General features: G+C 49.0%; 1 protein-coding gene across 2 annotated transcripts; it reads right to left on the bottom strand.

Moving 5' to 3' along the window:
• Positions 1-404: 404 nt before the first annotated feature.
• On the bottom strand, positions 405-13,913 carry NUFIP2 (nuclear FMR1 interacting protein 2). 2 transcript variants are annotated; one of them, XM_066563528.1, is made up of 5 exons: positions 13,730-13,913; positions 9,132-10,850; positions 1,551-1,583; positions 921-975; positions 405-620 (listed from the first exon to the last, which is right to left on the bottom strand). In XM_066563528.1, the coding sequence occupies exons 1-4, from the start codon at positions 13,911-13,913 to the stop codon at positions 923-925; spliced, it is 1,989 nt and encodes a 662-aa protein (XP_066419625.1). In that variant the 3' UTR covers positions 405-620; positions 921-922. The 2 variants fall into 2 exon arrangements, with proteins under 2 accessions (XP_066419625.1, XP_066419624.1); XM_066563527.1 differs by lacking the exon at positions 405-620 and having other exon boundaries at positions 650-975.
• Positions 13,914-15,878: the final 1,965 nt, after the last annotated feature.

Genomic DNA, 15,878 nt, shown 5'->3' on the forward strand with positions numbered 1-15,878 from the left:
AGTAATACAATGGCATTAAACTGTGGGAACAGTAGGGTTTTTTGTTTTTGTTTTTTTTTTTTCCTCCATATTAAATGCCTAAACAGATTGCTTATTTTTCCATGTTGTCTTTTAAAATGAAATAACTCTTCAGTTGCAATAGTCCAACGTGTAACAGGAGCCAGGTCAACTGTGTGACTTCACCATGCATCCTAGAACTGCAGTATTTACCATCTTTCCCTCAGCAGAATGATCCTTTTAAGACAATATCACCAGCATAGGATTGCTGCTTAACTCCTGGCAAAACATGTGGATTATAATTCTCTGGAAAAAAAAAAAAAGAACTCTGCAAACTTCAAGGTGTTTCTCCAGCATTCAATGGAAAACAAATCAGAAGAAAAAAAAAAAAAAAAAGAAACCAAACAGCAGGGGAGGTGGAAGGGAAAGAGGAGATGAAGGATGGTGATTCATCCTGATTTCCCTGTGATTAGTGTGTCACTACAGTCACAGAACAAGAAACAGAAACCTTGTCAAGTGGAAATGCCTCTCCAGTGGGTTGCTGTTGCCCATGTAGACGACAGCAGGAACTTTGAAACCGGACTTGTAATTGAGTCTGTATTCCTTAATTACTTGCATTCACTCTTTAAACAAAAACAAAACAAAACAAAAATGGAAAAAAAAAAAATCTATTCAGTACCGGAGATTAAATAATCACGTGTGTAGTCTCGTTGAAATAAATTTTCAGATTCCTTAAGAAGTCTAATTACTTTCAGTTGCCATTTTTAAATAACTATATATATATTTGTATATATTATCCTGTGATTCTAGTTATGGTTCCTCTGCTGCACTGAAGATTTAGAAGGAGCATAAAAGCCTTTTTGTCCCCCACGAACAGCACAAATGCTGCAGAAAGGTTATAACAGGCAGTCTTGTCTTGCTACCTTCATTGATCCGGGCGATCCATGGCTTCATCATAAGTGATTATCCTTTTGGGATCTGGAAAGAAAGCAGAATCCTAAGTTTTGGACAAGGTACTTTCAGGCCCTGTGGCTGAAAATAAACACAAAGTACTTGGCTGTTAACAGATTTTTCCTTCGGATGTCCCCCTCCTGCCAAGGCACCCCAAGGCCAGGCTGGGTCCCCCAGAGCAGAGCCTGCTCCCCACAGCAGCACACAGGTCTCCACATACAGCTCTTCCCACTAAAAAATCTCCTCTCAGGTGACTTGAGGAGATACACCAGAATTTAAAACTTATTATTGGATGCGACACCCGACACCAGAAATAGAAAGCAATTTTGTATACACATAAGGAAGAGTCATTAAATCTAATTTGACACTGGGTTTATTGCTCTTCTAGAGACCCTGCTTCTCTCCAAGCAGCTCACCATCATAGCAAAGTTTTTTGTCCTGACTTTCAGTCATCTGAAACAGAGATAAATCCAGACTACAAAGCACAGGAGCTGAAGAACTGAACCCAGGCATCTCCAGACACAGAGAAAACCTGCTCTCATTCATCCCCCCTCACCACAGACAGAGCAATTTCGTTCATTTACCCCTTCCAACAGCCTTACCTTGCTTCTGCAAATTCCAAACCGCTTCCATTTCTGTGGAGGCAAAAGGAGACCATTGTTATTATGCAGATTGATGCTGCCATTAGAGACCACTCCAAACACACTTTAATTTTCCAAGTGTGGCAGTTGTGCTGGGGCTTTCAAATAGAGCCAACCCTCCTCCCACCCAGCAGCACAGCCCCAGCCCAACACAAATTTGACACGAATAATCCAGCAGTAAAAGGCAAAGGGATAGCTGTAACATGGTCTTAAGGGTCAGAGAGCCAAGATGAGCATCAGAAATGTCATCACCATTCACCAGTGCTACATATCACAATCTAACTTCAGGCTTTACTACTCTGACTCCAACGCTGCTTTGCACATTACAGCCTCAACAAGGAGCCTGGAGAGATGATTTTTCCAAGTTGATGCTTAGTGAGTGTGAAATGAGAAGTGCTGGACACAGCGAGCTGCACATGGTTCACAGCATGTGTGTGCTGAGGCACCAGGCAAAGGCTGCTGCGAGAATGTCTCTGCGGAGCTGCTGCCAACACACTGTCCAGGAGCAAGGTGTGATGCTCCACACACCTGGCTTGCAGGTCTTCCCACAGTTTACCTCTACAACATGTGTGTAGGCTAAAGACAAACCCTTCCCAGTTCTCCCTGGACATGCACATGCTTTTGTTTACCTAAGAAATAGCAGCGAAGTTAAATGTTCTTTTCATTAACGCTGAGAAACAGAAGGCTCTTCCTTTCAAATATCCCCCAAACAAAGATGCATCTTTAGAGAACCATTCAAAATAACTACTTTGAGCTGCTATCACGTTGGAATTTCATGAGCTAGAATATTTTTTAAGATGCTGACTGCACCCTGTGCCCAAGTTCAATAGACAAAATTATAGAAAATGGGTATTAGTCGGAACACAATCTTCCAAGAACCACTTCTGAGTCTCTTTTCTGCCAGAAAGGGTGACAGGACCTTGGTAGGGGCTAGGAAAAGGGAATGGTAAGAGATTATCAGGTCACATGGGATGTGCAGTAAAGCACAAAACAAGGCAGTGAGTAAACTAACCAGCACAGGAAAGGAGGAAGAAAAAGCCCTACAAAACCCACGGCCTCAGCACGATGTGTGCCAAGTGTCACCTCCATCAATCGCCTCCCTTCTCCAACCCTTCATCTGTCCTTTGTCCCCTACAATCTCCAGCTCCCTGGGGCAGGAAATTGCATGCAAATAAATATTGCCAGCCCTTCTTGCACAATTAAACCTTTTGTAAGGAAGGCCCCTGACAAAATTTTACGAGGTCTGTTATTTTTGCGTCAGGATAGTAACAGCAACACTTTGCACTTCTGTTGGGGAGCCCTAAGTGCTTTGGGAATAGTAGCCAGCCTCTAACACCCCAGGGACAGAAGCAGGCTGGCGAGGGACTGCCTCCCTCATCTGCCAGATGCAGATTCCCCTGAAGTAAAATGAACCAGCTACTAAAATTACCTCCTGTGGAGTGAGTTTTCCATTCAGCGCAGTTTGATGCATCATTTCCTAACAGCTAAAGAACATCTCCCATTTTAATAGCTTTCCCCAAAGGCACAGGACAGAAAACTACTCTCAAGTTGTTGGTTCCTGCACATTAGAGCAATGCTTGAGCATGAAATACAAGGCAGAGCTGAAGCACCATATCCCCGTGCACAGACCATTGTCTTGTGCACCTCATTTGGCTTTAACTGCTCTGGACACCACAAGGATGTGAACTCCACGTATTAAGAGTATCTGACAATAAGACAAACAGATATACAGACATACAAACAGAGATACTTTAAAGAACATACAAAAAAATTACCAAGTTGACAAAACTCTGTTTTAAAAAAAATCTAACAAAGCTAAGCCTTTTCAGACTTCAATTTCCCTTCTCCTCCTTCAGAGAGGGAGGGTGGTGTAAAGTGTCCTGGACATCCCAGACACCTGGACACACTGGCTGGCAAATGCTCAGCAGGACCAAGCTACAAAACCAAAGACCATCAGCAAACAATGCAATAACAGCTCTTACTAAATATCACCTGCCACCAGCAGAGCAAGGTCCTCCCCTCCACCTGGCAGCACACTGACCAAGTGAAACAACTTCACAAGGGAAAAGAAAGTCCTAGGCTAACTGCAACACAAAATTAAGGGAAAAGGGGATTTTTTCAATCTTAAAATGGAATTGTATGATTTATTCTGCTTTACTTGGTAATACAGTTAAGTTTTCCTACCAGCTTGAGGCTGTGATCACCTGTGACTGACAAAAGGCACTGGGACAAATGCATGGCCACTGTCACAGGGTGGCTTGGTGACTGACCTGGTGGACAGGCAGCTCAGCAGAGCCACTGCTGCCAATGCCTGGCTCCAGCCAAGTAGAAGGAAGGACAGCCCCCAAGAACTGGGCATGCAAGAGGCCCCAAGCCTGCTTTCAGCTCAGAGCTCTTTTCTTGAGCCTCTTTTCCCTGGATAAAGCTTCCAGAGTGAGTTTAAGCAAAGGACTCCTACAGCTGCTCACTCTGGATGAGAACAGGGGTATCTTCACCATCAGCCTGAATCCAGTCTCTCAGATACTGCCCCAAAACTGCTGCTTTCCAAAGAGCTGCCCAACAGGAGCCACCATTCCCAAAACCAGACATGGGGCTGGGGAAACAGCAAACTTTCTTCTCAAGTGGACTCCAACCCATCTGGAGAAAACGCCACCAACAAACCCTTGCACAACCCAGCATCAAAGCCAGCCCTGCTCCAAGCCATGGGCAGAACCAGGTCACCTCCTGTGCCCCTTCCAACCTCTCCTTTTCCAGGATATTTTTTTTACAATTATCTGGATTCTCCACAGCCCTCAGGCTTGTGGTTTGCTGAGGAACTGCCTGGGGCAGACAGTCCCGGCCACATCCACCTAAACCACTTTTTCTGGGGACTATCAGTGAAACAAAGGGTCACTGGAGGAAAGCTTTGATGTCAGGAAAAGACTAAGGCACACTCTGGTGAATTGTGCTGGGATTCCTCATAGGTCAATAAAGTTTACAGCAGGACTGGTACATAACCTTGGAGGGGAAAAAAGTGTTTCTGAAATAACTTGCTAAGACAGGCACTTTTACACACATTCTCCTTGCTAGAGAGGCAGCCCCTGCAAACAGAAATGTCTGCACAATGCCTTGCTACTACTTCACTGTCCTTATAAATCCCAAAATTGTCCCTAAAACACAACAGTAAAGAAATAACAAGAAGAGAGCATTTTTGTCTGATGTTTTGTTTGTCTGATGTTTTGTTTGCTGTTTGTACCTGCAGGACAATGATTAAGTATAGGGATTGCCCTGGAAACAAAGCAAAGAATAAGTATTCCATGCTGTGGAGACACATGGCTGTACAGCATACACTGTACTCATCCTGACAACTGGAAAGAGCAGGGACTGGAAGGAGAATTAAATCAGCTTTTGCCCCACAGCTCAAGCCCCACAAGGCCATAACCAACAGAGAGAGCAGAGCTCTAACCCCTTCCCACCACAGGGGGATGGGAAACCAAGGCTTTTTTTCCCCCCTCTCCTGATGTAAAGGATGAAAATTGCTGAATTCACAGCTCCGCTATTTCTTCTGACCCAGTTCACCATTCCGGCGAACGCCACTCCTGGCTGGCCCACGCTGCCTTGCTCTATTTTCCATGCTGCTCTCCTGCTTCTTCATGCAAGCAGAGATGCTGCTGCAACTGAGTGCTCAGAAGGAACAAAGCAGCAGCACAGGCAGAAATTCAGGGGCAAGAGCAAGGGAAACCCTGCAGTTCCCTCTCCTCCACCCATGTGGTCTCCGCTGCTCTGCAGCTGAGCTGGAGGCCTCGATTATTTGCTTTTTAGCTCAGGACAAGCAAATGATTGAGCTTCCCACCACAAAGCTTGCTATCTAGAGCTCAGTGTTAGTGACAGCCTGGCCTGGAAGACTGCAATTGCCTGAACATGACAAAATTCTCCAAAGTGTTGACAATTATTCTGATATGAAGTGCTTCATCCAGCTGTCTTTAAAAGAAGGACTAAAGCAGTAAGAAGATGCTGGTTTTGATGCAAGCAAAGCTGACATACACTCAGCCTCCTTATCTGAAGGACCAAAATATCTTCAAGAATCAGTTTTACCTCAAAAAGATAGGGATTTTGGCAATGCCACACCAAGGCAGAAGTTCAACTTCTAACCTAGACAGGGGACGATGACTTGAAATGAGAGCACTACTCCTTCCTGGGCCTTCAGGTCTCCCATGTGAAGCCCATCCCTGTCTCCAAGCACATCCAGAGCAGGCCCACCAGTGCTGAGCTAAATCAGATCTCCCTTGGTAAATCAGATCTGTCACTCGTGAGCGTTTCAAGGCACCACCACAAACTCCAGGCAGCACAGGCTGTCAGTGAAGGCAGCCACACTGAAGGATCGTGTTTTACACTCAGGCAGATCAGATGATCAAGGGAGTCTTTCTGCCCTTTAAACAGAGGGGGGAAAAAAAAAGAAAGAAGCAATGCATGAAGCAGAGGTACAATGAAACCAACAGGAAAAGCTTCCCAGAAGAACAAGAGAGTGCATCATCATCCTATCCTGAATGTTCCAGTGCTCTGACTTCTGGAGAAAAAGCAGTCAGGGAACAGGCAAAGGAACACAGGAATCCTGCACCAGGAGCTCGCTGTGCTCTGCAGCCACCCAGCCCTGCCAGCACTCAGGGACACTGTGGTGAGTTACAGGAGCACTGTACCAGAGCCAGCCCTCTCTGGGTGCCACCTCCTCTATCCATCTTTCCACAGGGAAGCTGTGAAGCAATTACAGTTTAAAATGTCCTGTGCAGTTGCTGGGCAAACCAAGCACAGGAAAGCCTGGTTTGCTGGAACAAAGCTACTGAATAAGCTGGAGGCTTTCCCAAATAAATTTACAGTCCAGGATGGGGATCCACACAACCTGGTCACAATTGCACGCACAAACAGTGGAGGAAAGAGTGTGCACATTTGTCACATTCAAAGCACTGCAACCACTCGCATTACAGCTCATTCTTCTCTGCAGCCTCCAGGGCTTCATCCTTGCACTAAAACAGTGCACATGGAGCTCAGGGTAGGGAACACACCAGGACCCCAGAGTGCTCAACACTCACCCCTGTCCTTGTCCTGTGATCGTTTCTCTTTGTGTTCATAACCCCAAGGGCAGGGCAGATGCAAAGATCAAACTACCGAGACTTTGCTCAACAGCAAACAGATCAATCTGGGAGGGAGAAGTTCACGAGATTCTCAAAATCAAAACCAAACAGTCTGAGTGCCCGGAATGCCCTAACACCGACCCAGGCAAACCCACAGGCTCTCCCCAGCAAGGAGGAAAAGGCAGCTCGTGAAAAGGAACCGAGTGAAATAGCTCTTTTCCTACTGCAGAGGAACTGGCTAGCTTGGAGCTGGACCTCAGGAAAAGAGCCCAAGATAAACGGAGAGCACAGTGTGGGAATTAACCCCCGCACTGCTGTCCTGCAATCACACCCGGCAGTTCTGCTTTTGAGGCATTTCACAGCCAGGGTGGGCTCTGCTGCAGGACCACGGCCATGAAGAGAGGACAGGAGACACCTTCCCTCCAAATATCCCTTAACCCATCTCACCCCAAGGATGAAATGCAACACCCACCATCATTACAAAAGTACTAAGACCTGGCCTGATCTCTTGCTTTGTAAAGCTTTTGAACACTAAATAGGAGAAAGACAAACCCAAGGTGTTTGGAGCACCCCATCACTGCATTAATGACAATGCTGATTAGAAACAGCCATCATCTTTTACCCCTAAGTAACACCCTGACGATGGCACATACATAAGGTGAAAAAGAAATTAGCAGAGATGAGTGCCGGGGCAGGATCGGGTATCCCCAGGCCATCATGAGGATGTTTGCTCTGGATGCTCAAAGCGAGACCATTCACATGCAGAAGAAGAGCAGAGAACAGTATTTTAACGGGTGCTTTAAGTGGCCATTCTTGCCAACAAATGTAATTAACTCCTGTGTTTGGAAGAGCTCAAGGCAGCCAGGCTTTGAAGTTAACACCTCCTTGAGAGGACATGGGATGGGAGTGTTCTTTATTTTCCTGTTGTTCCTATTGTTTCACTGAGGTCTGCCTTTCACAGCAAGTGAGAATGGGAGAGCTGATGAGCCTTGCTGGCAGCACAATTGCTGCTCCACAAGTTCAGGCTGACAACACAGAGGCAAACAGAAGTCTAGGGAATATTTGCAAAATTAAGAAAAGGATCACCCAGGATTTTCTTCCATGTTATGCTTTCTGATGGGAAGCTGGGATTTAAAGTACAAGCAGACACAAAAATGAGACTAGAAAGCCTGCTTTAATGCTGGAATAAACTGAGCAGAAGGGAGAGGACCAGATAAAATCAATTGATGAACACTGTTCTCAAGAATACTAGAGCTTGAAATGTTAACATCTTGAGAGGGAGATGACCTGGAAAAAATATTTGGAGTTATTATTTTTAAATGACTGGGCTTGTTACTGTTACAGGAAGGCATTCGGGTTTATGCCATACAGAGTTTGTGAAGTGGTAATTCAAGAACTTTGCAGAGGGTGAAAAGAGCAAATTTGCCAAAGCCAAGTAGCCACTCTCTGCAGAGGGGAGCAGGGAGAGGGAAGGGGGTCAGAAAAAGGAACTGCCCCAGTGTTGGTCAAGAGTGAGTGACAAAGAGTTGGACAAGAGTGAGAGACACTGTGACAAAAGGGAACACCCAACCAGGCTCCTGCTAACACTGAGCCAGCACCAAAAGCCAAAAACTGCCTTAAGTCCTCAGAGCTTGTGGGGCTGAGGCTAAAGCAGAAAGCAAGCCATGCCACAGGCTTCCCTCTCTTCGTTCCCTTTTTAAAGTGTCTGTATCACATTTGAGTCATTTCAATCTCAAAAAAAAAAAAAAAAAAAAAAAAACAGGAAAAAAAGGGAGCTGGACTACAAAGGACTTCATGAAAGCAATAAAATCATCTGAAAGATGTGGCCTACAAAGACAAGGAGAGAATTTAATCTGCAGCTCACAGAGGAGCTGATAAGAAAAGATTGGTCTTGCTGCTGCCATAATACTCAGGGGCAGGGAAAAAGTGTGTGTGGGGCACACTTAGAAAAATAAATCACACCTACAGTCGTAGGAATAATTTCTTCTTCCTTCAAAGCCATGATTTCATGGTCTGATCTGCCCAGGGGAGAAGCTGCAACACTTTGGTGGCAGAGGTGTGAGTACAGACTATGAAGCCTTCACAGAGACAGAATATCACCTGGTACAGCTGGAACAGAGCAGCTGCAACCACACATTTAACTCCTTCCAATGCTCGGTGGCTTACGAGGACCTGCTAAGTATCATCTCTCTCAACATCACTCATGCTTGTCCGCGGGAACAGGGAAACAAATACCGCTTAACATTAATTAAACAACCCTTTGAGTAACTTCCCCAGACCGTTATTGCCATGAGAGGATATGCAAGCAAAGAAAAGGGTCATTTTTAAAACAATTAGAATTGCTGGAAGGAACATACCATGTTAGAATATTGCACTTCTAAAAATAAAATAAAAAAAGAAGAGAACGCCCTTAGGCAGCAAGTTAAGCCATTACCTTTAGTGTGATATAGAATAGCAGCCCTCAGGTCAAAAGAACCCCAGCTATCTTTCCTTTCTAGGCCTCTCTGGTACCTCTGTTCTTTGGCGGAGGCTAGCAAATTGTTCGTAGGAGAGGCCAGAGGATTCTCTACTTCATAGTCTTTTGAAAGAAACACTAAAGCACCTTGGCTACCGGTGTCTGCCTTTTGTAGGTCACCTGTGTGATGCGACTCCAAAGCTAAGACACCACCCTCAACAGCAGTCCCAGGCTTAAGAACAGCACTAAGAATTTGAGGGCTAGTCCGTTTATCCAGCTCATAAGCCTTAGGAAACACAGGTTGTTCAGTTCCTGAGGGAATGATTTCAGGACACTGTGAAACCAAAGTGGCAGGATATTCCCCTTGAAATGTCACTTCCATTAACTGATTATCCGCAGATTTCCCCACAACGGTTTCAGGTCCAGCACTGGGCTCGTTTATGAAAGACAAGCCCCACTGATTCTGGAAGATATCCCCCAGGTTCTGTTGATTCGTCTGCGAAGGGAAATCGACTTGCGCTGTCCCCAGGAGCACAGTTTGCATATTTGAAGGGTAGATAAAAAGGCCAGATTTCTTTTGTTCGAGGGCTGTCGAAGTTGTACTCATGTCCTGGGGTACAGACTCAGAGGAGGAGGAGGAGGTCGATGGTACAGTACTAGCAGCAGTGGAGAGCAGTGGCTGGGCCCCCGGGGAATACACGCTTCCATCAGTCCCAGCAAGGATTGGCCCGTTGGAGAAGCTGGCAGAGGTGACAGATTTCATAGCAGACATGGGGACTTGGGACAGTCGACTTGATGTTTGGGCCTGAGTTTCCCCAGCAGATGATGAAGACGATGAGGATGACGTAGATGGGGTTTGAGCTGCTTTGTTGAGGTTTTCTTTAACTTTACTTGCATAACTAATTTTGGGAACAATTTTAGCACTGCTATTGTCCACTGGAAAAACTGGGGGTGGTTTAAATAAGGTCCATGAGTCCTCTTTAGACGTAGCCGACGATGTGTGTTTCCCTTTGGGCCGGTCATCAAACTTCTTGCTGCTAATCCCAGGTTTGGCATCAGAGTTTTTCCGTGGTACATCCCCGAGCCCAGGCTTTCCCCTGCCTGCTCCACCAGCCCCAGCCTCATATTTCCAAACAGGCTTAGTATTTTCAATTCGGTTCCCCTTTTGTTCACTATAATCAGGCTTGAAACTCTCAAGTTCCTGTTTCAAGGTTGGTGCGCTGACCTCCTGCTGCATTATTTTGTCCTGTACTAGATTCAAGTTCTCACAACCCTTGGCACTGTTGCGCCTGCCTTTCCGTTTTTTAGGTGTGGTATATCCACTCTCGGAGCCGCTGCCATCGTTATCGGCCCCTTTGCCTACGTAGCCATTTGTGATGTAGCTGGAATTGTTGGTCACCACGCCGTTTGGAATAGACACTCCCTCTGGCTTGTCTGAGGACTGGTTTTCTCTGTGTTTGTTTTCGTAGGACTTCTCATTCTTTTTGTCCATGCTATTTTTCTGAATGAAGTTCTTGGTTTTGATTCCAGCTTTCCCCAAAGCACCGGCCTTCACAGTCTGCTTTGGGGTGACATTAGAATCTACGAGCTGCTGGCTGCCATTGGGTACCCTGGATCCTGGGGCGGTGGCTTCATCAGAGCACAGGCCCTTCAGGGACACTTCTCGTTCTCCTGCGTTACCATTCAGCTCTCCGTAGCCTAGAGGGAAGCCAAAAACAGCAAAAGGCAAGAATTAGAATGTGAAATGTTAGACTTGTCATTGCAGAAAGCTGCAGTCAGCCCCAAACATATCCAGTTTCCTCATGCAGACATTTTAAAATAGGAAAATATCTAGTCTCTGAGGTAAAGCTGCATAAATTTATTTGCTGGAACGCACAGCAAGAAGGGTTAAGCAGGAAGGACCAGCCATGACTGCCTCCCGCATAACTGAGTGACATACAGATAACATAACAAAGCAAAAGAAAATACAGATACTATGCCAGGTAAATATACTGTACTGAAGATCACTGGCAAGCTGGAAAGCTATTTCATCAGCTACTATTTCCAGGTCACAGAGAGGAAAAAATTAATTCCCAGGATGCTTCAAGACAGCGGGATCCACTGCTTTTGTGACAAGATCTGTGGAGGCTCAGGATACACACTGTGAACAAGGGACAACTCCTACCGTCTCCATCAGCTCCTGGGCCTGCAACACCAGCAGACCTCCTCCCAAATGCCATCTCAGTTAAGGAGTGGGGGAAAAAAAGCACATTATTTCCAAAAGGATATGTGCAAGTCCAGCTGGAAGATGGAGGGAAGAAAATGTGGCCACATCTCCTCCTCACTACATTTCAGAATAGTGACCAGCACCTCCCTACACATGCTCCTGAGCACTGAAAAGGTGACAGAACTAAGAAATGCATCCCTGCAAGGCCCTTCTGCTGCCACTAGCAATGGGTCTCTTCCCCACTGAAAAACTTGTATTTCAGAGTCCCCAGGAGAGCTGGTATGAGCCTGAGACCCAAGAAATAAAGTACTTGCTGGAGATTTCAATTCATAAAACCATGAGATTGTGCTGTAGACTGAGCTTTACTCTTCCCTTCTGAAGTTCACTCCAGGTCCCATGGTTCTGGGAGTGCAATTCAAGCAGAGCTGGAAGCCCAGGACAGTCCACACTGAGCCACCCCAACTTCCTCTTTGCTTTTTCCTTTTTAAACATCTCTGGCCAGAGGCCTGCTGCTTTCGAGGACCCTGGCTAAAGCCCCAGGAGAAGCCCTGGAGCCCCAGTGGGGACGGGGAGAGCACACAGAGCCCGGCCCCACAAAGACACTCCAGCTGCAGAGGGATCCCTCCTGCACCCGCAGCTCCTCTGACTCATCCGTCCTCCTTCCCCAGGCTGGGGAGCCTCACAGCCCCCACAGCCACTGACCCACCTAAGGCTCCATCTGCAGCCACGGTGGCACCGAGTCAGCACAGAGAGGGAGTCCCTCAACAACTGGAGCGGGCAAAACTCCAGCTTGGGAGAAGAATGTTTTTGTTGTTGCTGATGTTGTTGAAATTAAGTGCTGTAACTAAAAAAATCATTGTTACCCTCACATCCTGGAGCCTCAGATGTCTGGCAGATGTAACAGCTCAAGTTCTGTGCAAGTCGGGAACACAAGAATCCTTGTAGGAATCTTTACAGAAATTCCACAACTGAGTTTGCCGAGGGGGATCAAAAAGGATTTTACTACATGCAAGTATCTGTAACCACCACAACTTCCACTATATCTTTCAAATATGTTGTTAAGAAAATTAACCATAAATACTTCACCCCAGAGAGAACAAGAACGGTGGGATCCTCTAAAATGAAGTATTTCAGAATAGCATGAAGAGGAAGCCCTTTTAAGAGCAGTGTTACAGCTGACCTTCTATGACTCAAGACTTCTGACACCACTTGTTAATGAAACAAAACAATAAGAGTGGTCATAAGACCATTGCAGATGAGGAGTGAAAGAATAAAATGAAGAACAAAATCCATTTCAGTAAGTCAGTGTGTCAGCAGTTTCTAGTTCCAATTCTCAAGCATTCACAGCTCAGCTGCCTGAGTTTTCTCCAAATCAACATTTGGCACAGCTGGCCTTGGCCTGGACACGGAGGTGCAGCAACCAAAATTTAGGGGAGAGGAAAAAAACCAGGACGATAAGAAGAACAGGTGAAGAGGATCTGGCAAGCTCACAAACCGTTTCAGAGCTGGGAAGGGAGGGGTGCCAGCCTAGGCACACATTAAAACCCTGGGCACGCTGCAAACAGTGAAATGACTTCTCAACTTATTTTTGCTCGGTAACTTATTTTAGCGTGTGCCCGATCAGGTCCCTCCCTGGCTGCCCAGGCTGCACATGGGGCACTGCCGACCCCGCTCTGCTGCTACCAGGCCCCCTCCCACCTCCCGCCTCGTTATGTAAAAGGAAAATTCAAGGGAAGGAAAAAAAAACCAAAATGTACGCGGCACTCGGGTCGCCTGGCGGCCACGCACTCGCTGTGACCCCGCAGAAACCCCCCCAGAGGGACTGTTGGAGCCGGGGAGCCCCCCAGGAACGCGGCGGGGGCTCCGGCCCTGCCCGGGATCGGCTCCCCCCGCGCCGCTGACCGGCCACCGCCTCTGCGGCACTGCCGCCCGGCCGGCGGCGGCTCGGCACGGCCCGAGGGCCGCAGCCCCGGCCCCGGCGGGGAGGAGGCGGCCGAGCGCCCTGGGCCGGGCCGGGCAGGGCCGCGCCGCCTCCCGCCGCCGCCGGCGGGGCCGGGCCCCTCCGCCTGCTCTGACTCATTGATCCTGGCGCTCATCAATCGCCCGGCCGCCCCCCGCGCCCCCCCGCGCCCCCGGGGCCCGGCCGGCGGGGGCAGCGCGGCCCGGCCCCACGTGCCGGCGGGCGGCGGTGCCGGCGGGCCCGCGGCTCCCGCAGCCCCAACATGGCGGACAGGAAGCGGCCCCAGCGCGGCGGAGAAGCTTCGAGCCGGGCCGGGGGAGGCGGCGGCGGCGGCGGAGGAGGAGGGAGAGAAGGGGGGCCCCACCGCCGCCCCGCGAAGGTCACAGGCCCCGTCCCGCTGCCCGCTCCAACCTGGTCTCCGTTTCGGCGCCTCCGTGTGCTGCGGGCCGCCGTGCTTGTGCTCGTGGCGGAGCGGCGGCTTAGGCTGGGCTCGGCCGTCGGGCGGCGGCAGGTAGGCGCTCTGCGGGTGGTGGTGGTGGTGCCCGTAGTAGTAATAGTGGTGGTGGTGATGGTGGTGGTGGGGCTGCTCCTCCATGGGGGGCGGCTGGCGGGGCCGGGCCGGGCTGGGCGCTCGCTGCTGGGCCGTGCGGCTCCGGCGCGGGGACGCGGCTGGCGCGGGGGAGGCGGTGGACTGGCAGCGCCCGCCCTGCAATCAGCGAGCGGCGCCGCCGCGCCCGCCCCCCGCCCCGCCCCGCCCCGCCGCACCGCGGCCGGGGGAGAGCCGGCCCGGCCAGCGCGGACCCGCCCGGCCGCCCCCTCCCCGGGCCAGCGGCAGGTGAGGCTGCCGGGGACGGGCGCGCTTCGCCCTCTCCCCGTGCTAGCGCCGCAGAGCCAGAATGAGCGGCCACGGCAGAGCCGCCTCCGTCCCCGGCCCTCGCCGTTGGAGCGTTCCATAAGCGGCGGGGAGCGGCGTGCGGCCCCGGGGGGCTTTCACCGCAGGGTCACCGGGAGGAGGGCTGCCCGGGATGCCGCAAAGCCGCGTTTTGCCGTCATGAAGCGGGTGAACCGCGCCCCGGGGCAGGTGGAGAGGGTTGGAACAGCCCCAGCGGAGGGGATCTGGGCAGGGATGTGAACACCGTGAGCGCCCGGGCTCCCAGCAGCAGCAGCAGCGCCCCGAATCGCTGCCGGGCCGAGCTGCAGCGCTCCCGCGGCAGCCGGAGCTCACCCGGCTCCAGGGCTCCACCCGCAGCCGCCCGGGCGGACCCGCCGCTCCCCGCACGGACCCAGCCGGTCCGGGAAAGGTGGGCTCGACAAATGCACCTGTCCACCTCCGAGAGAAGCACCGGAGGTTTGACTGATGCTTAACAAAAATCAAAGGTTGATGCGGAAGCCCGAGAGTGTAAGGAGGAGAACTCTTGAAACTTGACAGAATTTGTAACAGATTTCATACTATTTCAATCTCTGATCATCCCCACCTAAGCATGTTCCGAGTTGGGTGGTGGCAGCTAAATGACCTGAACTTCCGCCTCTGCTCCAGCCAGCCTCCACTGCAGGAGGGCAAGACATTCAACTGCTGTTTCGGGATTCCTCCTCCAAACCGAGGCCCAATTCTCCAGACGGCACTGATATAAAGGGGTTTGGGTTGTATGGATCAGTGAGGAACTGAGGGAGGAGTTAATTAGGAATGTAGGAAAAGGGCAGAGAGAATGGGGAGATCCACGACTGACACAGGCTGGAGATAGAGTCCTGCTCTAACTTATTTGCTGCTCTGGTGTGATTAATTGCCTCCAAATAGTCCCAACAGTGTGCACTGCAGCAAACAGGGAGGAAAAGTGACAAAATAAAATGTGTTCATGTAATTAAAGACTATTACATTTAATGTGTGTAATATAAACGGGCTCCACAGATAGTCCTGAAAACAGTATGCACTTGCTTCTCAAGGCTTTTCCTTGCAGCTTAATCCTCTGTTCTATTTCCTCACTATTTTAATGAATAAAATTAATGAAGTTCATGTGTCTAGAAAAGCCCTATCAGACTTTGGCACTGTACAAGAGCCCTTGTCTGGAGATTTTACAGTTCCCAAGCTTTATTTTAAGAGAACACAGTTGAAAGTTTATGCCTCAGACAGAGCTTCCCACTTCACCCTCCTCTTTACTACACAGGAGGTAAAGCTTTTCCTTACCAGAAATACCAACTTCGACATTAATACAGAGGGTTTTTTCAAGATTTGAGGTGCCTGAAATATCACAAGTTCTCTGCCAAATCATTCCTGCAGTTTACATTTCTTTCAGCACAATGCAAATCCATTTAAAACGTGATGAAACCATTTAAGCAAGCAATGATGAACTTTGGGCTTTACCCAAACAATAACGGTCCTGGTCCTTTCAAAAGCTGACTCATTGAGTGACCTCACAGTGCTTAGGAGACAAGTCTTAAAATGAGGAGTCGGGCTTTAATCACAGCTGACATTTTATTGGTGGCTTGGAAGAATTTATTTTTAATATAGGGAGTTGGCTTGAAGATTTAAACTTCAAAAGACTCTGAAGAAAGCAAACAGTTA

The sequence above is a fragment of the Molothrus aeneus genome, chromosome 20 (assembly GCF_037042795.1).
Source record: "Molothrus aeneus isolate 106 chromosome 20, BPBGC_Maene_1.0, whole genome shotgun sequence".
NCBI lineage: Eukaryota > Metazoa > Chordata > Aves > Passeriformes > Icteridae > Molothrus > Molothrus aeneus.